The following is a 23,136-nucleotide window of genomic DNA, read 5'->3' on the forward strand; positions in this document are numbered from 1 at the left end:
TTTTCCTCCCCTTCAACAAAAACAAAATATAAAACTATGCATTATTGTTCAAGCTATGAGCATGAAACAGAAACTAAACCTAGCGATACTGCGCTACCACAGCGTGAAACAACTGCCCATGCAGGAAAGAAGATGTTTCTATTATGGATGTTTGATGAACATGGATTATAGAGTTCTGAAGACGCTCTGTGTTTACTCAGTTGGCTACCGAAATGGATAATTAGTTTTTATTAGCTGTAATGCAGCCACTAAGCATTTTGAACACTTCATGCCAAAACATATCAGAACACATACCTGTCACCACGCCACTGAACTGAAAACTAGTATTGTGCAGCAAAAAGCTGAAGGAAGTAAAGACACAATAAACCGTCAGACTGGAAAATATAGTGCTACATCCTTCCGCAACGCAAAAATGTCACTGCCTTTATTGCTGAAGCATAAAGAATAGCAATTATATCTAAATCCTTCTGATGTTTCTCATTAAAGGACAAATTCAGTAGAATGCTTACACTTAGATTGCCTTAAGAGAAATCAGATCTGTCACTTTATATAAAAATATGGATGTTCACAGGTCACATGCATAAGTAATTCAACAAAAGAAAGCTATAAGAGCTTCAATTAAGCAGAGGATGCAGGGGTGCCTTTCAAAATCGAGTTTGGAACGAGCTGTACCTTTTCCAGAGCATTTCTTAATGCAGAGAGGTACTAGTGGCCTGAAGTTTGTCCCTCGGCTCTCCTTCTGTTTATTTTTGAACCTGCAGTAGTTGGCAGGCACCAAGGTACCGCACCTGCCTGCGCCGAGGAGCTGAACCCTGCTCCCGAACGGGCAAGTTTACCGCTGTTTCATCACCTTTAAGACCCTTTAAACACACCCAGTATTTGTCCTCCACAAAGAGGTTTCAGGGGGGCTTGGTTTGCCAAAGGCAGTTTACGAACAAGTTAAGCTTTGGCAGCCTTTCGGGGCAGGAGAAACGAGTCATTTCCACCACCGCTGCACACGCAACCCCGGCAAATTCAGACCCGCGTTTCACCACAACCGGCTGCCTGGATCCCACGTCCGCGCCGGCGTGCGGGGCGAGCTCTCGGAGCCGAGGGCAGGCTCGCCAGACGCGGGGACGGCGGGCGCCGGCCGGCAACCGCCACCACCAGCGCAAACACCGCAACCGCGACGGGCCGGTTTCGCCCCAGCCCCGGAGGCTCAGCCCCGGCTGCGGCGGCCCCGCACCGGCTCCTCTCCTTCCTCCCGCCGCTCGCCCCCACTCACCGCCACCGAGGCCGAGGAGGAGGCGATGAAGACGCGGATCACCATCTTCACCTCATGAGCCGCGCCACCGGACGGGACAGGGCAGCGAGGCTGCGGGGACACCGCTCCCCCGCAGGGATCGGGACGGGGAGGAGAAGGAGGCCGCCCCGCTCCGCCCCACCGCCCCCGAGGGCAGCCGCTGCCCGCAGCACCCCGTCCCCAGCGGCGGCAGCCCCTCTCGGGCGAGCCGGGTCCGGCTCCTCGCTGACAGGAGGCAGACGATAACGGCGAGAGGCGGGAAAGGTGGTGGCGGCGGCGGCGCAGGGGCCGACGGGCGCTGTAGTTCCTGCCGGGCGGGGCACAGCCCACCGCGCCGCCCTGCCCCGCCCCACCAGCGCAGCGGCGGCAAGGCGGCACGCTGCGTGCTCCGGGCCGGGCCCTCGCCGCCCGGGGCTGCCCAGTGCCACCGTCGCGTTTGAGAGGCTGAGGAGGCGCTTGTGCGCCCTCCAGGTGCGCTGCGCACAGGTCGAGGTGGCCCCGGCGCAGGATGAACAGCACGCTTTAATCATGCCCTCCGCCGTCAGGGCTGCTCCTCCCTGGCAGCTTGGCCTGCCTGGCTGTTCCTAGTGCTCCTGCCCTCTGTGGAGCCACCATCTCTGCTCCGCCAGACCTGGGTCTGGCCCCTCTGGCCGCCACTTACAGCGCAGAAGGGGTGGAACATGTCGCCGTTCTGGACAGGCCACACAGGCACATTCTAGTCAGGGCAGGCAAAAGGGACAACGCAAAGGAGATAGGTCACTGAGCGAGAGGGGTCTCCTACACCGTGCATCTCAAAGGAGTCAAACAGCGCTACTTTCACTCCCTGGTACAGATATACAGTTCTCAATAATGACAGCTGTGGAACAGATGTTATTAATCAACAGGATAAGCAGATAACCCCAAGTAACCCTTCACCAGTCAGCTCATCTGCAAGTGACCAAAGAGAATCCTTACATCCCTCATCAGCTTTTGGGGCCATAAGGACGTGGCCTGTCTTTATTTAAAGACTCAGAACCACGTAGCTGGCAGCCTTATATGTGCTACCACAGTCATAACCCTCATCCTCTTACTTCCCTACACACAGCCAGATGGTTACTCTTTCCTTCTAACTGAACTCTTCCATCTCACAGTTTCACCCCAAAGTGCATTGTGTCAGGCTCCTTCACACCTTTGCGTTGCCACCACCCTCCTTGAACTTCCACCATCCCAACTAAGCATAGACCTTGACTCACTGGCAAATATGTCCTTAAAGCTTTCTCTACATTTTGATATTGATCATTTATTTTGAAACCCTGCACGCCTCATGCAAGGTACCTAGCAAGAGCCATAAAAAAATTATCAGGGTGCTCAGTGCTCATTCTGAGTTTGATTTATATCTTGTGGAGGTCACTGGGAGGCTTTCCACTGACTTCACTGTCCTCTGGAGCAAAGCTCAGTATCAGCAATATCAAGTCCAATCCTGTAATGGGAATTCAGTCACCGGTCTTGCAAAGATCTATAACTATGCATTACTTTGCTTTCCTGAGAGTGCTTGTTGAAAAAAGTAAACTTCACCAGAGAAAACTTAGGTACAAAGGTTAAGGTTTTGTGGCTTCAGTGCTCCTGTCTTCATCTGAGCGCAACTCTTGCTGTGGGAACCACAAACAAGTGACCAAGAAGTGTTTACTGGTTAACTGCTGGTGAACAACCAGCAAAGGAGGCAAACATTTTTTTAATGTTGGTTTATAAGGTAACTCCAAGCAACTTGTTAAAATTCAGTGATAGGTGAGTAATTACAGGAAAGTGCTGGAAAATCCTCATTACCTTACTCAGTAAATTCCCTTTACACTGCAGGATTATTTCTGGCAACATATTTTCTTGTGTTTTAGTTTTCTTTCAAAGATGGAGATATTTACTTCCCACTTACTTCTCTATTTACTCCCTATTAAAAAATCTTCTAATAAAATATTCTAATTTGGCCATACTATTATGGCCAAACATAAACATTAAACATACATTCATATATGTTATTATATGAAACAAATAGAAGGGCAACTCATTGCAGCTGGTTGTATTTGATTCTCTCAGAGCGTTGATAAATAACATGAAATTATAATATTAACAACTCCTGCTTTTTAATATATTTCTTAAACATAGCAAAACAGAAAAAGAGATAGCAAAGTCTGATTCTGAAGGGTGCTGAACATCTTTCTTTAACTCTCACCAAACAAAAGGGGATGCTCCTACCTCTCAGAGACAACCCTTACACATAACCAACAACTAGAGAAACCATGTGGCTTCTCAGTAACAGCTTTGATGTAGCATGGGCATTGAGAATCCAGCCAGCTTTTTTATTTCTCTCTTTTGCTAGTGTTTCCATACACACAAAGAAGTTACGTCTATCATGGAAGTAAGCCATAAAGTTAGGAAAAAGAAATATTACACTGAGAAGTTGAAGATTTCAAAGCCTGCAGGGCAGCCTCTTGCTTTATATGGTTCCTAAGCAGAGAACTATTACTCTGTGTAGGGTAAAACCTCTTGGACATTGCCACGTGATGTTTTGCACTGTAACATGTTGCACAGGTTAAGACTGGCCACCACCTTCTGTCCTGCAGCTGCTCTTTGTAAATGTCCTGAGGCCATACCTCTAACTCTATTTCTGCTGTACATTTCTAGAGGCTTGAAGACTAAATGGTAAAACATTTAGCTAAGTAGAAAAAAAAAAAAATGTAATAAAAAACATCATTATAATTATTTATGAGCAGTTTTCCATGTTTACAGGGGGTACAGAAACACTCAGTCTAAGACTGGAGGTGAAAATGTGAATTTACGTAGGGCAGGGGGTAGTTTCTAAACATTTTGTGGTAAGAATGATTCATTGTTATGCCAGATCTTCATGGAAGATTAAACAGAACTTTAATGCTGCTAAGGTAACAAAGAACACACAAAAACAAGCCTTGCGAGTATGTGAAAATAGAAGTATAAAAGTACAACCTTGGACAAAGAAGATTCTAGTTATGATAAAAGATTATTTGTATAGCAAGATGCAACAGACATAGGAGGAAAATCCTGAAGAAATAGAATACTATGTTAAGGACTGAAAAAGTGGTTAAGTTGGCTTCATCTCTCACCTGAAAGAAGCAGTCTGTCTGAGACATTTCAGAAGTTTTCCGGTCTCTGGGTTGTTAGTACCCATCAGTTACTCCTCTGGGTTCTGTGAAACGTTGCTAAGTACTAAATTCACATAGACCCTGCAATAATCTACCTACCTAAAGGGGTCTTCAGCACTTCTTAAAAATTCTAAGTACCAAAACATGAAAAATTACTGGTTTAGAGTGTCGTTAAAAGCTCTGACAGTCCTGAGCAATCTTCCTTGGTAGAAATGTGATTGTCGTGCTAGGGAGCAGCTAAAAAGGATAAATAATAGAGAAAACAGAATGGTCCAGCTTCAATAGAGCTACAAAGTATCATCAGCTGATGTCACATTGCAGACCCCAAGAGAAAGTGAATAACTTAAAGGCTCCAAAACCTACCAAATGGCCAAAGTAACATGATGTAAGTACAGGATTGTTCCACTTGTTAAGTAATGGCACTCACTATGGTGGCTGATAGCCCATAAATGTGTTGGCTAGATACAAATTGAAAGCATATGAGATGATGCTGTGTGGAGCCTGATTCTCCACATACAATCTAGAAACCACTATATAATTAAGGTATTATTCTAATCACAGAAGGAACATCCAGTGTACACTCTCTCAGTTATGCATTAATGCCTGCAGTTGTGCATAATACTATGACTCCTCCTGTACATGGAGGACCTAATACAACAGGTCAAGCAGCTCCCAGTCAAGATTACTCTTTCCCTTGCAAAAATGGCTTTGGAGGTTTTGTAGATCACACCAAAGTCTCCCAGTAGCAAACTCAGTTTCACACAGGACTCTGTTCTTTCCAGAACCTTGACTGTGGTCAGAGGTTTACATTCAGGGCATTTCACAGCTTTTCCCATGGTCAGATTTTAGAGATAACATCCCAACATAAAGCTTTTCATCCCAACATAAAGCTTTTTTTCTTTTTACTTGAATTATTCTGAAGCTACTACAAAGCGCCGGTATTATAGGAGACTCTTGGGAAGAGACAGAGCTGGAACAATTTTAAGAAAGGTTTTGATTCTTGCATTCACAAATTTGTGCCAAGTTGAAGAAAGCAGAAAGGTACGACTATTCTTGATCTCAGAGTGCTGAGTAAACCTTCCTTCATGCCATTTAAATCTAAACATACCTAGGTAATTGGAAAGCTATATAAGAGTCCATTCTTCTCAGCTTCTGCCCTTTAGTTGAAGTCCAGTGTGCTGCCCTTTAGTTGAAGCATGACTAGTTTCTAGTATCTGTGGCTGCTTTGATTCCCTCCCTGAATTCCTAATACTAAGGACCTTTGAAAAGAATAACTTTTTCCTGTGAAATTCTTTATCTGAGGTAGCTCAGTCATCTGACCTGCAATAACTGAACCTGGAAGTAATAACAACTTTCACGCCCTGTATTAAATCAGTCATCATTCCTTAAATTTACAGCCACATTGTGTAAGAAGTGTCATTTTCTACTTGTGTCTTTAAAGATGCCACCATTGCTGAAGCTGGTGGTTCTGACTGAGGAGCAGGAATCCAGGTTTCAGCCAGTGCCCAGCCTTCTACCCTGCCTGCTCTTTCAACCCAAGATATACAAACAAATCCGGCTCAATAATGTGAAACCCAGCAGGCTTGCATTTCTTGGTGAAATCAAACTTCTGAGCAGCTTTCTCCTTTTATGTTTTTTAAATTGCAATTTAGGGCACAGATTCATTCTTATTCTAATTTGAACAAGCTTTCGTAATCTACATTGCTGCAGAGGGATGAGGGATGAAAGCCCCCACAAATCTCATTTCCCCATTTGCAGTTCCAATGAAACTTAAATTACTGAGCACTCAAGATGTGAAGTGCACTCAGGGAGCAGTCACAGAGCATCACATTCCTGCCAAACCTTTTCTGGGAGACCTTCTGCCAAGCTCTTGGAAAAACAATCTACCACCACATTCATTTTGGCTGTTTTCCAGCTGGTTTTCCATGTCTGTCCAGTTCCACTCTGACAAGGCACTTTAGAAGATTCATTTCTTGCAAGATGCAGGAGAAAGGGGTCAGCAATGATATTTGTGTATACAAGGACAAAGAGCAAGTCACTTTGTAGAAAATAAGCAGCAGCTGAGCGCATGAGTACTGTAAACTTTCCTGAAGTGTATGCACCAAATAAACTAAGAATAGTTATTATTTTCATAGTACTTAGGAGTTTTCACAGAACAGAGGCGGGGGGAAATCTCAGACTTGGAAATCTGGGGTAAATCTGAACATAAAGGTTACGTGCACACTGCATTTCAAGCCAACAAACAGAGGCCACATTCACATTGTGGGGCACAAGACTGTACTCGGGCACAGGTTTGAGGTAACCTTTAAGAACCAGCAGGGAAGAGACTTTGGCCTACACTAATCCTTATCCCAGAGCTAAAGGTGTCCCCATATGCAGCATGGGTGACCCAGGCATTTTGTGCTGGCCCCTGCCCTGCCACAGGTGTATCCCATCTTTCTGGAGATAATGCATAATTGGCAGAGCCCTTCCCTGCAGGCAGGATGTGCAGATGGCATGAATTTAACTCCATAAAATCAGAGCAGATGGCTGTAGCCAATCTATTGGCATCCTTCTAGACCAGGGGAGTACTGCCCTCGCAGCATCACAGGCTACATGGGCAGTGGCCAAGGAGAAAGAAGGGCTGAGGAAAGCATGTGGGTCCTTTTTCCCAAACTGGAGAGGGGACTAGCAAGTGGAGCCAGAGCTGGTGGAGGGAGAAGGCAGAAAATGAAGAAGTGGCAGCAGGCATTAGGGATGTGATGTGCTGCAGACAGGTTGTATTGACCTACATGGGAACTGATTACAATTTCATGAGCTGATGTGGACAGAGAGGACCCTCTCCTGCCTGGAGAGAAGTTGAAGAGATGTGGATTCAGAGCAGGAGCACACCAGAGAGAAAGGAGCTGCCTGGCCTGGCACCATCAAGTCAGGGTAAATACAGCATGTGAAACTAACACACTAAGCAAAAGAACACATAGGAGGTGATGTAAACCAAGCTAAACTGCAGCTAAATAAATGAGAAACCATACAATATCTGGAACAACGGGTAGACAAATCATTGCCCTTCCATGCATTGTCTTACTAGTCTTAACCCAGGTTCTTTTGTGCTAAACATGGACTCGCCTGTCAAAGCAGATACACTTTTTGTATTCTTTGATAAAGTAACCCTGCAAAGTTTGGTAACATTTATTTATTCCTTTCAGATTTATAACAGTTTGTTACATTTTGCATTTCCATGTCTTTTTTTTTGCACCATGTTTTCCCAGATCAGCCATCCAATGAGCTATTACTGTGCCTCAGAGCTATCTGAGATTTATTTTCTACTGCCATAAAGGTACTGACGAGGTAGTGGTTGGGAAGTAATATTTTCTATAGAGGACTCATTAACCTATAACTGTTGTTCCACTCTAAAACATAAAGTGGTGAAAATACGAAGTGGCATTTTTAGCACTTCCTAAAAGTTAGCTACAAAACTCAGTACTGTTACCCCTGGTCACGTTTGACCTTACCAGCTCTTCTTTGCAGCCAAAATGACATTCTTTGTGCCCATGTTTGCCACTGGGAGAACTGATGGTTGGCACAGGAAGTATGTATTACTTTTGTCAGTGAAGGCACAGTTTAGGGCAGCTGCCAAACTGTTCTGAGCATGACTTCGATGGTAAGAACAAAAAATTAATTCAACCCATTTTTTTTAATTAATTGGAAAAGGTTGGTCCTTCTATTGGTCCTATGTAAATACATAAAAATGATCTTCACTGGAAATCTGTAAAACAAACAAAGGAGAAGTTAAAAGAAGTTATCAAAATTAATATTGCTGCAAGAAATATTATTTTCTCAATTCATCAAAATTATCTTCTTAAGATACATACCTTCTATTTCACTAAGCAATGGGCATATCATGCATCCAGCAGCATCAAGTCTGCTGTTGTACTAATGGCATGGCAAGGGTAAGCATGTCAAAGCCGCTGTTGATTCTTTCTAAATGTATCTGAACTGAACTAGAATTACTTTCAGAATAGCAGCTATAAAATAACAAATGACAGTATGGCCAAGCAACTATGTTGCTAAACCTAACAGCAACCTTTTGTTCTCGGAGTCTTTTTGGGGTGAATCTGAGTGCAGAATATGACTCTAGGCTATGCCAAAATGCTAAAGATTGGACTGAATTTCTGAAAGAAGAAAAACATCAAGGAGGTTGTTTGCCCAGTAGAAATAAACCCAAAATCTTAAGGTTTACAAGAGCTGTGCATGCAAACTGTCTTATTTTAGACAGTATACCTGTCTCAGTCACAACCTGTTTTAGTCATGAATTGGTTGGCATAGGCTGCTCTTAGAAAACTCCTGAAAAACAAACTATTTAAAAAAAAAAAAATTTTAAAGAATTATTTCCTTGTTTAAAGAAAGTTGTCTTTTGACCGCAAATGGACAAACATGATACCACAGCTATATCAGACCCTTAGTGGGTCAATATCTGCGATGCCCAGTCTACTTTCTACACTTTCTACACTTAAAATAAATAAATTCTATTTAAAATAACAGGAGATAACTTTGACTCAATATTAACTTTTTAATGTGATGGCTGCAGCCTAGAAAAGTCTAGAAAAGTGGCACTGAGTGCACCCTCAGCAAATTTCTGAGTTTTGCAGCCAACCTAGTGTGTAGCAGGTATAGAATCATATATATCTTGTATATGTGTATCTTCTTTAAAGCAATCTCTGGCAGTCTCTCAATATTTCTTTTACGATCTTTCCATTTTGTCACTCACTGGGATGCAGTCCTTAAGCTTGACAATAATTGTTTGTTGTGGTTTTCATACCTACAGGCATCTTCCCCATCTAACTCAGATTCAGCTTTACCTGTGGTATTTTCACACTATCTCCATGTTGCTGTCACTTCCAAGCTTGGGTTGTCTCACCTGTTTATCTGAAAGCTGCATCAAGATGTTGAACCAATGAGACTGATTTTTGTGGGACGTGGATATAATGAAGGTCACAGTTGATGATGTAGTTTCTTTTATAGGCTGGAATTCATGTATTAAGAATAAACCCTTTAGGGATTCAGAACAAATTTCTTGTGAGGCTGATCAAAAACAGTGCCATGAACTTCCCCAGGAACTAAGAGCTATTTATAACTTCTCAGTACAAGTTACATTAACAAATAAATAAAACCAAGTGAACTGGGTTATGATATTTCTCCTAATATGTTTGGAGCTTGCTGAATTCCAACAGAGATGGGAACCTTTGTCTGTGAAGCAAATCTTTTTTCATCTGCCGCATGGAAATTCATGTCTTGCTCTAATATGGGAAATGAAAGCAGCTACCAAATGGATTTAGTGCCACAGAGCTGGTTCTCATGCAGAAGCAGCTCTCTTATTTACGAAATATTTGTATGGATTTATTAAATTGGAATTGCACCTATTAAATTGGAATTGTACCTGCCTACATAATACATTTTATGATATTTACATTCTTTGGAGATTTAGGAGGCTAGAGGAGAAAACAAAAACACCGCATACAGTCTTAATCTCAGCTTCCCACTCTCTGGTTCCTTCTCTAACCTTGGAGGCTTTTGTAGTATCAATTTACAGCATTTCCAAAAATATTAGTTCTTTTCTAAATGTTTTGCTGTCCTGATTTTTTTGAGACTAAATAAACATTGCTTATTCTCATTACAAAAAAGAAAGAGTTTGTTTTAGTTATAATGAATGATTCATAGCTCCTGCAGATCATCCAGGGACGCCATTCATAGTTAATGATTAAAATGCAGTAATAAAACATGAAACATTTGAAAGTCAACAGCGATGCCTCTGAAGGTACATCTTTGACAGAAATTGCTGACAGCATCAGAAACTCTCCCTCTAGAAATATATATTCAAACACAGTAATTTCTCTATTTATTTTTTTCCCTTTTGCCTTCTCTCCCTTGCAAGTGTCTTCTATATGTGCAGTTTCAGATCAATATTTCAGCAAGACGACAGTTTGTCTATAATTTAATCTAACATTTTTTTTTCTTAGTTTACATTTTTTGCTAAGTTTTAGCCTGCAGTGATTATTTGCATGGAAAGAAATTGTCTTCAAAGTCTATATTTAGCCTGATATATCGGATTAGAAATGTAAGCCAATCATGCAATGAGGTTAATTTTAAATCCTGTGGAAATTATACCACTCTATTCAGCTTTCTCAGCACCGGCACCCATCTTGTTTGAGGTCATATGACTTTTAACTCCAATGTCAAATGTAATTTCCCACCAAAAGGAGTACAAGTAATCCCCTTAAAACTGGCATTTTAGAATTTTTAAGGAGAAGAAGCCTGAGCAGATTTTTTTTGTTTAAAGCTGATGCTCTGAGGGCTGTGATTGTGTTTAAAAATATGCAGAGAGTTAATAGGAAAATTATGCAAAACAAAAAAAAGCAGAACCTTGGGCTGGTTCTCCTTTTCCTACTAAAAGCAATATTCACCAATTCTTACTTAAGGGTCACCCACCAATATTGGTAGACCTGCGTTTTAACCAGTGCTGTACTTATTATATTTAGCCAACGTTAATATCAGTTAATACTGTTTTTAAGTTCTACAGTTGCTTCCTTAACTGCTTCCTTAACTGCTTCCTTCCACCTCAGTCTGTCCCCATTTCCTCTCCCCCCCTAAACATTTTGAATTTATGGGGTTTTTTTTAATACTATTGCTGTTTTCTTGGCAGTGACTGTGTAGGGATGACTATCACATTCATTATCCCCATCAAATCTATTTATATCTATTGGTTAAAATTCAGATTGTGATCACTGAGCTGCAGATGGAGCTCCCCGAACAGCAAAAGGAGTCCACGTATCTGTGCCAGGAGCTGTCGGAGCCACAGTGGAGAGGGGGCTGAGAGGATCTGTCATTACAGAGTCTTTATCCCTCTGACCTCAGAGAGATGTCAAAAAGAGGCAAGGACTGCTGCCTCACCTGTGTATTAGTGTCAGGGGCTTTTGGCAGTCTCAAGAGAAACCCGATTATCCAGGGGTTTTTGCAAGGTGACATGAATTTTACAAGTAACTGAAGAGAGAATATGTTGAGTAGATGTCATTGTCAAACTTCCAATGAACGATTAACAAAATACTAAAAAGATGTATTTTTAAAGTATGGAACATGCAGGGTAGGAGTGCTTTTTAAAATGTGTTTTTCCAGCAGAGCTCATTAAACAGAGAGGGCAGTTCCACTCTAACCTATAAACTTCTGCATGATCTGCTATAGAGATATTTTTGTTTTCTAGGGCATGGGCTCACTTGAATATTTCATTTCTTAAGGGCATGAACAGGAGCTGAAGAAAGGGTTTTAGAAAAGAAGGAAGGACCAGACAACCAGAAAGTATATTCTCCTCCAAGGCCATAAGCAGTGCAGCAGGGTCCCATCCCTGAGTAGGGCTGCACTGGATTTCCAAATGGCTCCAGATGTACATGAGGGTGTCTCCTCATGGAGCGCTGCAGAATTAGGCTAAACCGAACATATTTAATATGATCTCAGATAGCTAAGCTGCTTATCACTGCGTGTCAGATAATACATTATACAGCTGAGTGGCTAATAGATTAAACAGGGAAAGGCTGATGGCAGGGCATTTTCAGTTGCTTTGGATTATATTCCCCCCCTAGGAACAACACTGTGAACTTGGAAGGCACAGGAAAGATTCTCAGCTTCCTGTTTTTCCAGAAAACCTGATTAAAATATGTATAAATATTGTGTTCTGTATGCAAAAAATTGAGCAATTCTAAAAGCCATCATGTTTTAAAAATCCTTATATGAATGGATCTTCACCAGGAATAAAGAATTAGTAATTAGATACATGTATTGTTACAGAAAATCAGTCAAACGTTAAGAAATCTTTAGTTTGGTTCTGAAACTTCAGGTTTCAGTTTCAAAAAGGGTTTCCAATCTACAAAAGACCAAATGGAATATCAGTGCTGCTGAAGAGATACTTGCATATAGTCATAAAGGTGTGCACAAGCCTTCGGTGATACCTGTCCAGCCTGCAGCCTAAGAAGGATCAGGATTTCACATTTGTAACTATCACCATAAATGAAATGAACGGAAGGAAGAAGCTAACAGCGTTTGCATTAAAATAAAGCGGTGGTTTTATTTGCCATATTTATACTTCCAGTTTCTATTTTTGGAAACTGTGCTTATTTACTTAAGCCATCCCAGACACTGGAACTCTGTCTCCTTCACTGTTAAACAGTGACCAGGGCCAGTGCCATGGCTTTCCCCCTGCTCGGCTAGCACTCTCCTCCGTGACCCCAGTGCACGGATCAGGAGGCAGTGCTGGCCAGGGTTTGGGTATTAAGGTTTGGATACAGCTGCACAGTTTCAGAATGACAGACTCACAGACTAATACAGTTTGGAAGGGTCTTGTGGAGGTCACTGGTCAGACAGTCTACTCAAAGCATGGACAACTAGACTGGGGTGCTCGGGGCTGTGTCCAGTCAAGTTTTGGGTATCTCTAAGGACAGAAACAGGACCTCCCTGGCTAGCATTCCCCATGCTGCAGTCTGTGTCCAGCTGCCTCTCATCCTTCCAACAGGCACCTCAGAGAAAAGCCTGGATCAATCTTCTCCACACCCTCCCAGCAGGTGACTGTAGATAGCAGTTAAGTTCTCCCTGAAGCGTCTCTTCTCCAGGCTGAGCAAACCCAGCGGGCTGGGCTGGGTCAGGGATGGGGTCAGCCCAGACCCTACGGTCCCCAGGCTGCTCCACAGCCACGGGGCTGCCTGTGGATGAGCTGAGAGGTCCCTCTGCAGGTCGGTACCTCTGGCACAACACACGCAGCTAAAAGCAGCTCTTGATGGCAAGAGTTGGCCCTGGTTGCGACCCGCCACAGCACATTTGAGGTCACTCCAACCCCCGTCACCTCAGATCACCCAAATGGAGTGACCACCAGAGTCACTCTTGGCTGCACAGGCATGGAGTTAGCCCCAGGCTCAGCAGCCAAACTCCAGGAATGGGAATATATACCCAAAGCCCTAACAAACTCCATCCCCTTGTCCAGCTCAGTACTGAAGACATTAAACAATCCTGGCTCCAGTATCCATTCCTGAGGGATGTCTCCACCCACCAGCAGCCAAGCAGACTTTTTACTGTTGATCACAAAATTTTGAGACTGGCAGATTTCACCCACCTTATTAAACTTCCATCTTTAAGTGTTCAGTGGAGGCTAAGACAGCTAAAAGCATGGAAGCAGGCAGCTGTGCCACCAAGAGGCTCCCAGCGTGGTTCGGTTCACCACTGCAGACGCAGAGTCTCAGCCTACAGCACAGACCCCAAATGCACACTGGGCCAGCCCTCCTTCTGCCTGCAGAGACCTCAGTGCTGGACCAAGGCGATGCCATTCCCCACTAGCACAGTAAGATGTGAGGCTGAGATGTTAAAAATAGTTTAGAGGACTCGTGTATGTGTTTTCTACTAATGAGACTGCCGTGCAAACCTCCTCCATGCACACAGGCTGGTGCCCGTACATGTACCAATTTTAAGGGAAGATAAACCAGACAAAAAGGTTTTCTCGTCAAGCCAGATGAAAGGAAACAGTCCACCAAGCAAGCCGGGGTCAGAAGGCACAAGGACGGATTTAAAGATGACAAACGTGTTTCAAATCCCTCCACCGCCTGTAGGGGCTGGGTTTGCTCCCTCGGAGGCGGGCAGGCCAGCTCGCTGCCTCTGCCGGGGCTGAAGCCCCACCTAGAGCATCGCCGCGCTACTGCGCCCGCCCGCCGGGACAGCCGGTCCATCGCCTGCGAGGAAGCAGGTGAAGGAACTGAACGCAAACCGTTCTGCACCGCAGCCCTGCGCTTCCGCTGCCAGGCCGGCGGCAGCGGCACTGCCGTGAGCTGAAACTCAGACTTGGCACACAAAAAGTTAACGTTGAGCCAATATTTGCGGATGATAAATGTAATCGCTTGGGTAACCACAGGCAGCGTTAGCTAGCAAGTGTCATCAAGCAAACTAATAGAAACGCTGATACGGGGTACTAATAACAGGATTGACAGATTACAGATTTATTAACGTCAGTCAACACGGTTTCCCAGGAACTCAGACTGCCAGACAAATTCGATACTATTTTAATGAGATTAAGCATTAGACTGATAATGAAGATTGTGGCTGAAATAGTGTCTTCACCAGATATTTGACATAATCTTGCATTAAAAAATAACTTTGAACAAAATCAATGTAACACATTAAATGATAATTTTTAAAACTGGTTAACAACTCCATCATAAAAATAGATTGTAGTTGGAATGCTTTCATTCCAAGGGATTGTATATTTTGTGAGCTTATAGAAGGATCTGTTCTGGCACGAATTTTTTCAATACGTTTATCAATGGCCTTGATGAAAACATAGCATTACTGCACATAAAGTGTGCATGTACAACATACAAATTGCTAATGTGGAAAACAACAAAGGCAACAGTTCTATTACACAGACTGACTGATCATTTGTTGAGATTAAAAAATGTGCAGTTTTGTTAGTGCAGATGTGAACCCAAACGCAAACTCACATACCTAAGAACCAAAAACATCATCAGAGTTCTAGATCTGGGGCCAAGTTCTAAAATGCAGTAGGACATGAAGAAAGAACCGCATCAGAAGAACAGGAGCTGGTCAGCAGCAGTTAGGTGCTAATGCCGCAGTGAAAAATCCTACTCAAAACATTGCATACGTGAGAAGTCAAATGATGAAGTATCTTATTAGGACCAGTGTCATCAGCCCCAGTGCTCCTTGCACATTAATAAGCATTCTGGTGTTGCAGAATCACAGAATGGCTGAGGTTGCAGGGACCTCTGGAGATCGTCCAACGCCCGCCTGCTCAAGCAGGCTCAGACAGAGCAGGTTGTCCAGGAGCATGTCCACTCAGGTTCTGAGTACCTCCAAGGACAGAATTTCCATAACCTCCCTGGGCAAACTTCTTGTCTTTGATCACCTGTACAGTAAAAAGTGTTTTCTTATGTTTAAACAGATATTCCTGTATTTCAGAGCATGCTCATTGCTTCTTGTCCTGTCTCTGGGCACCAAGAGTCTAGTTCCTTTTGCTTTACCGCCCCCATGAGGAGCATTGATGAGGCCCCTTTGAGCCTTCTCTAGGCTGAACAGTCCCAGCTTGCTCAGCCTCTCCTCATATGTCAGATTCCTCAACCCCTTCATCACCTTCACGGCCCTTCACTGGACCCAGTCCAGTATGTCCATGTGTCTTTTGTACTGGGGAGCCCAAACTGGTCCCAGAATGCCCAGTGTTCCCCACCAGTGCTGAGCAGAGGGGAAGAGTCACCTCCCACCAGCTCACAGCCGTCCCCCTCCTGCAGCCACCACCTGCCTTTGCCTTAAGGATGCATTGCTGGGTAATGTTAATGCTCATTCATGATGCACAATGATGCACCCTTAGTTATGTGTTATGCTCAAGCAGTTGGTACCTAATTATCTCCTGGCCCAGGTACCCAGCTATCCTTGACACACAGAGGCTAGTCCAGACTGGAAATCACCTTGGAGCTAGGATCCAGTTAAAACCATGAGGTTAGCAAATTTCAGCATTCTGCTTTTGAGAACTACCCCAGGTTGCTTCGGCACAATTATTTCACCAAGCAACAGGTAGTCGCAGTCAACCAGGCCTTACAGGTTGTTCTTACAGTGTAATGAAGACACAACCCACCAGTTGCATCAAACATTTCTATGTTAATTTAGTGCAATACAATTCCCCCTTCCCCAGAAGAGCAGCTTCAGTCACCAGTGATGATCAGTTTGACTGAAAATACCAGATTTACTCTGGAGTAGCTGAGATACAGCCACTCACCTCCTGCAGGCTCTTGTAAGAGCAGTCACCTGCAGGAGCAGGGCACAGCAGGCAGCTGGGGGCACTCATGGCTTAAAACTCCCACGTCTATTCCTCTCAGTTCATCCGGGTAAAAACACTCCCTTTCACTGTTAAAGATGTGCACTTTCTTGCTCGGAACTAGCTCCAACTTCTAGCCACTAAAGTTCATTGCACCTTTTTATTGCTAAACTAGAAGGCATCTACCATAAGGAACAACAGAACTCACTATCAATCAATCTCTCAAACTTTTTTTGTATTGAATCTTCTCTTGCATTGTCTCTTCCTGTAACATCGAGTCATATGGACTGCCAGTGATTCTTGGAATATGTTTGTGAAGCCTTTTGAGTTTTTCAACACCTTTCTTCAAGTATGGACACCACAACTGCCTACCTTATTACAGCTGACAGGTTTCTCTTGTGGCACAGAAAGATGTGATGCCACTTCCCTCTCCAAACTGGTACTTCCTGGTAGTAGCCATGGAATGAACTGGACTAAACCCCAACAATCAATACCTGCAATAAACTTTTTTGTTACTTGAACTAAAATGAATTTAAAGCTCCAGTGACAAACTGACCCCTTCTCCATTTCTAGGACTGCAGTAAACTCGTGAGCCCAAAAGGAGTGGGACAGAAACAAGCAGAATCTGCTCTGTGGTACAGATGAAACTTGCAGTCCCAGTTCCAATGCTTTCTTGAAGAAGCATCCCCACCACCACCTTCTCCATTCTTCTAGTGGGTAGCTCACCATGTTTCAGGTGGAGCATCCAGCAGGGAGGCAGTTCGTGTCACTGTGCTGGGCTACCAGAAGGCTCCCCATGTGGTGACCAGAAATAGATCAAGCAAGTAAGAGTAAAGCCTACTTCACCGCTCTGTTTGGATGGGCATCTCTCCCTTTTTTTTTGATGATACGGGTTGTTCAGAGGACTAGCCCCTCAAGCCTCACATTAGCCTTTGTAAACATCCCTCACGCAGTCCTTTGATCTGTCTGAGCAGGCTCAGGATTTTTCTTTAACTATCTGAAATATCCCTCAGCCGTTCGCTCACCTGCAGCCCAGCACTGGCTCAGTCACTGTCCTTGCTTTTCTGCCGACTATATAGCGATTGATCTCATTATTTACTAAGTCTTAAGAGAGGATTGACAGTTTCAGTTATAAAAACAGGAAGGGGAAAATATCCAGAAAGCAGTCTTCATCAATCAAAGCATCCTTGAAGCACAGTATGGAGGCACAACATGAATAATAGAATAGTCTAGCTTTTTTAACTCCAAAAAAAAAAAGTTAAACTACTGCAAATCCTGAGAAGATGAAAAGGATGTTGGTTTAACGTTACTTAATTTCAATCAAGAGAATTCCAGTAAGCTGATGCATACATTTCAAGAGTTTATACACCTCAAGCTGTAAAAGGCTCAGATTTACCCTAAACAGGCTTTCGACAAATGAAGGCAATAAAGTTAAGAACGCTTGCTGTCCTGATCAGTGGTGCCCAAGCTTCCCAGGGCACGTGTTCTGCTCAGAGGCTTCTCAGCCTTCCCAGTGTCAGGCAGCTTGGGAAATGTCTCATGGAGACATAACTTCAGTCTACCTCTGCTTGCCTTGGGAGACGCATCCATAAATCTCAGAACCCAAGTTTCAACTCCCTCCTCTGAGTAAGCACGAATCCCCACCTCCTCTTTGCCCAAAGTCTGTGATGTGTAACTGTGGGCTGAGATGCTGGCACTTCTCCCCCCTCACTGGAAGTGTTCCATCCATTTTGCATTAAAAAAAACCCAACAAATTTGATGACACGATCAGGTGCCTAGAAGCAGTGTGTGAGTTGTGTAGTGTTAGGTCTCTTTCTGAGTCTAACACTAATAATCAAGATGTGTTTGTATTTTGAATGAAGATTTTTTTAAGGGGAAGATTTTTCCTCATCCCTATACAACGCTTGTATACCTTGTATACAAGGCATACTTGTATATGCTTTCAAAGCAGTCGCATTCAACACTGAAGCCAAATTTATTTTGATACAACATCCATTCTCTTCACTGGTTTCAAAGATACACCTGACCTTATTTCTCTACAGCATAATTTATATCACTAAACTCTACAGAGACAGAACAACATTCATTTGCCATCTGAGCAATGGAAATGAATTTTAAAGCCAGAAGAGATGGATGTGCAGAAGTAACACACATTGCTTTTGATTAAAGAATATGTCAAAATTATTTGGTCACTGCATTTCGTTTTTGTTAAAGACTAATCCACATATTGTGAATATGAATTTGTAGATTATGCAAAAGCAGCAGAAACAAGTCCACAGATACCATGATTGTCCTTCAAAAAGTGGTTTTCTGGAAAAGCCTTACTAAAGCCTTCCAAGAACAAATGCAGTATTTAACATAAAACTGCCAGATCCTGGACAATATGCATGAAATTTTCCTTCCAGAAGCATATGTCTTCTGGAGAAAGATGTCCTTAACTGGAATGTCTCCTTCAAATAATATTTTTTTCTAATCAAACATTCAATACTTGTTTCCTCAGGATCTTCTCCACCTTCCCAGGCTTTACTGGACATTTTTGGTATTGAAATTGCTGATAAAATACGCCATAATCAGTAATAACCCTGTTTTAATTTGGGGCCTTGTTAAAATACACCCATATCCACAGCCTGAGCAGTTAAAGCTTCATATTCTAGTAACGGAGTATCTTCTTTTATTATGCGGAAGTGTTAATTCATCACATTGTTAATTATATTCCTGTGATTCACCAGCAACCACTGGTGTTATTCACCTAGTCTTTCTCCACTGGGCAGCTGTGAGTTCAAAATCCAAGCAGGTGTACTAACACAACGAATTTGGACAAATTCATGAAATCTCTGAAATCAACTAGTGGTGTGAAGTATACGTGTTTCTTTCATTGCACTGTATTTTCCCCTTAAGCGTTCCACAGCCTTGGAAAATTGTATTGTTAAAAGCAGCCCCCCAGGAACAATGCCCTGCGTGCTTCTTTCATACATCTCCAAGTTCAGCTGAGTTCACAGGAGCCCATTCTCCGTTGCCTGTCAGAGACACAAAAGGGGCGTCAGTAACACCACAGCAGTTCCAACGCCACTGCAGTCAGAGAATGCTCAAGCAAATCCCCTTGAGGGAGCTGCAACTAGCCATAGTATGAGAAGTGACACCAATAGACATTCTTTCAAAGAATTCTGACACTAAATTGTAAAGGTGAGCTGTCACTTTTCAGCAGAGGACTCAGGAGCACTTGTGAAAAGAAACAGTGAAAAGATTTCAGGTCACTTCAGAGTCCAGGGCATGGGAGACAAGCTTAGAAAGTGATCTTGGGCTTCTCATTTCTCAAGGTAGGTGAGTAAGAAAAGCAGTAAGAAATGCAGTAAGAAAAGCAGCCAGCTGCCAACAAAACCACGGCTTATTTTGACAAATGCATTAAAAAGTACAAGGAGACCATGAATATTTATAGCATCAAAATAGACTGGGATTTAATTTTATTTGCATTAGAATTTAAGATATTTTTATATGATTGCAAAAAATTGAGAGCAGATGGAAGTATGTGCTCATACACAATGTATCTTGTATGCAGGAGAATATTCCAACATATGTTAACGAAAAAACCTTCCGCTGGGCCGTAACTACATTCATGCTCATACTCTAACACAGAGATCTTAGTCACATTGTAGGCCACCTTCAGAGCAGTGGAGGGAGGGGACAAATATCTAGCTCGCCACTGAAAACAGCAGCCTGAACTGACTCTCTTGACTACCCAGATCTGCAGAACTGCTCTGAGCCAAAATCTCTTTAGTATAAATTCCTGGACACTGAACAGAGCTTTTCTGCAGGTGAGGATGCAAGATACTACCTCTGGTGTACACGTATAAATGTTCACGCATCCGTTCCCGCATGCAAGGCAGCATCACATAGCCTGTCCAGAGGGAAAGCATCAGAAAGTGCGAAGGCTGAAGGAGCCACAAGGGATCTTCTTTGGTATTTCATACACAATCTGCTGGCTTCAACCAGCCTTTGATCCTTTGCAGAGATTGAGTGTCTAAGTCTGAACCTCACAGTGAAGTTTCACATCATGGTGTACTCATGGTTAAAGCCAGCAGTATGTTAGCTCCCTCACTTATATCACCATGCGTTCTTTAAGTCCCCACTTCTTCAAGAAGTTATGGTGTTGAAAGCAGTATCATGAAGATTTTCGCTTTCTAAATTTGAACACCATCTTTGTTCTGGCAATTCAGGGAATGTTTTATCCATCACATTAGATACAGTTATTGTAATAGTTCCCGTCCTGCATGCCACAGACATTGCTACGGCGCAGTGGAAATCAATCGCATTTTTCCTACGCACCAGGGATTTCCCATCGATATTTTGTATAACAATTACATGAACATGGGTTCCATGCATCTGAATAAGCCCAAGGGCTTTATCCTGTTGGTAGCTCTGGGAGTACCAAACCACATGACACTACGACCTGCTTTAGCTATTGAAGGTTTCCCTGCTCCTTCTGAAGCGGCGCTCCCCTCAGTTAAGCTCTGAGGCTATGGCCCTTCCTTTCGAGCCTTCTACTTCCCTCTTCAGCATTTGAACGAAATATTCTCTCTCAACAACCTTCCCACCCAAGCAAGCAGTTAAGACATCAGAGTCACTCTTACACAGACAGTAGAGAACTGCAGAACAGTATTTCTTGCTCAGGTGATTCATGTATTTGTGCCTGTCCAAGGGAATCTGAAATACCACACCATTTATCTGCACTGTATTGACTGTTATGTGGAGGACAACACCTGAAATACATTAATCATAGGTTTTAGATTAACACACTTCCATCAATTAATCTGCACGATATGCGCTCTGGAGAGAGCAGCTGATGGAGAAGTCTGACAAGATGTCATTTGTTCTGAACAAGAGGCCTGTATTCAGTACAATTCAATACCTGTATGCAACACCTGTATTAAACATGCATACTGCATAAATTCAACAGCTGTATCACCTATACTCAGTAACTAACGATTAGTTAGTTGCTAACCAAGTCCCAAACGCTTTGTCATGACAATTAGTCTACAAATTATCAACACCAAAAAAAGTCTCTTCCACATTTTGTAAAGCTTTCTCCTGTTGGTTTTGTTGTTTCAGGTTTGGGTTTTTAATAGCTTTTTCTGCTTATAATTTTCCTAGCTACAGTGGGCACGGAGATGGATTACGAATCCCTTTCATCCTATTTACAGCAGCAGCAGCATTTCAGATTCCAGCCTGGCCTGCTGCCAGATACAAGCAATCCATTTCCTCCAGTTGCAAGCAATAAAATTATTCCATCTTTGTCATTCTGCATTTCCCTGCATCTTTTTGAAGGACCTCAATGATTCTCTGCCAGTGTTGCTGTGATGAATTATATGCTTTAGCTGTTCAGCACAAGGGTGAGCGATACAAAGCCACAGAAGGATGAAATAAAAATATTATCCACATGAGTTTATATTGTTTGGTTTGGGTATTTTTAAAACCAATTTCACAATAGTAATGCAAATAACAAAAATATTAGGTGCAATTAGAGAGACAATCAAAAATTCACAGACTGGTTGTTGGGGTTTTTGCATGCTTCATGCCTATTTTCTGGGATTTTAGGATCAAAAAATTAAAAGCTCATTAAGCCTGTGTTGTGGGGTAAGCCCAGACGGTAGCTCCCGTGTCAGGTCTATGCCCCCCAGGTGCTTTCCTGCTTCTGAGATACCTGTTTCTGCCTCCTCTTCTTTTACAGGAGTTTAAGCTGACATGTTTATGACTGCATTCTAGCCTACTCAGTACATTACATTTTCAAGAGCTCTGATTAAGCGTATTCAAAGTTCTTGTGCACAATGCCAGTTCTGAGAATGTCTCAGTTCTGACTTTCATAACCATTATTTTTTTTTCCACTGAAATGAATACCATTTTTCCTAGAACTTAGATTCTGGGGAGATGGCAATCTTTTTAATTTCAAGTGCATTAAAACTGTACCTTCTCACCTATTTCCTTGTATTTTATTGTGAAGGCGGTGAGGGTTTTTTTTCCTGCAAAACATTACCTTTGTTAACAGAACTGATAGCTTGTGCTGTTTCCTCCCATTCTTTTATCTTCATTGAGCGGTCACTCAGTGTTAATTTTGAACACTCAGAACTGTGGAGAGATGATTCCATCCACTGCAAATCTGTTTCCCTCTCAAGAACGTCCCATGTATGCCTGCCAGTGCAGGAAGGTTGTAACTTTCGGATGAAAGGTTCTCTGCTTTACCCTACTCCACCCAAATTCTTATGTCACTTTCATCAGTAAGTTAAGTGAGGCAAACAAGACCTGCTGTTTGTCCATTTTCCCCTTCCTCTCTCCAGAAAGAAAATAGCAGTGACTTTGAATAACAAAATCCAAGGCTTGGAAACCCTCTTACTTCTTCGTAGAATAAAACACAACAGCCTTGTTAATTTGGACCTGCCCTTGGACTCAAGCTTATTTGCTAGCTGCAGGCAGTACTTTTATCCTTTTGTCAGTATAATCCATTTTGCTTTTAGTTCTGGGGTATTTTATAATCTGACACCGTTCCTCTTTTTCTTTTTTTTCTTTCTTTTCTCTTGGCTTCGGGTAGTTTTGCTTTTAAATTACATCACACACAGAGTGCATATAGATAGATGGATAGATACACATAAAACCTGTCATACATTGGTTATTCATCTATCTCCCCATCCTATTTAAAGAGTATTTTTTTCCCCTTTTGTTCTCACCCCTGTCAGTCATTATTCTGTCCCAAAGCCTCATTCCCACACCCCAGATGATAGTAAGTGCCCCAGGCCATCCAAGGTTTCCCTCGACCCCATTCCTCAGAGGAGTTACAAGAGGGGCAGCTCATTACCACGTGGTGGGTGCTAGCAGAGGCAGACTGC

General features: G+C 42.9%; 1 protein-coding gene across 1 annotated transcript in view; it reads right to left on the bottom strand.

Moving 5' to 3' along the window:
* Window positions 1–1,573, bottom strand: part of SH3BGRL2 (SH3 domain binding glutamate rich protein like 2) — a 45,797-nt gene extending 44,224 nt beyond the window's left edge. Inside the window, exon 1 of the mRNA XM_030489962.1 lies at window positions 1,265–1,573. Coding sequence (XP_030345822.1) covers window positions 1,265–1,309 — 45 coding nt within the window. The 5' untranslated portion in view covers window positions 1,310–1,573. The remainder of the gene's footprint in view (window positions 1–1,264) is intronic.
* Between the last annotated feature and the right edge of the window lie 21,563 nt (window positions 1,574–23,136).

Source organism: Strigops habroptila, chromosome 6 (assembly GCF_004027225.2).
Source record: "Strigops habroptila isolate Jane chromosome 6, bStrHab1.2.pri, whole genome shotgun sequence".
NCBI lineage: Eukaryota > Metazoa > Chordata > Aves > Psittaciformes > Psittacidae > Strigops > Strigops habroptila.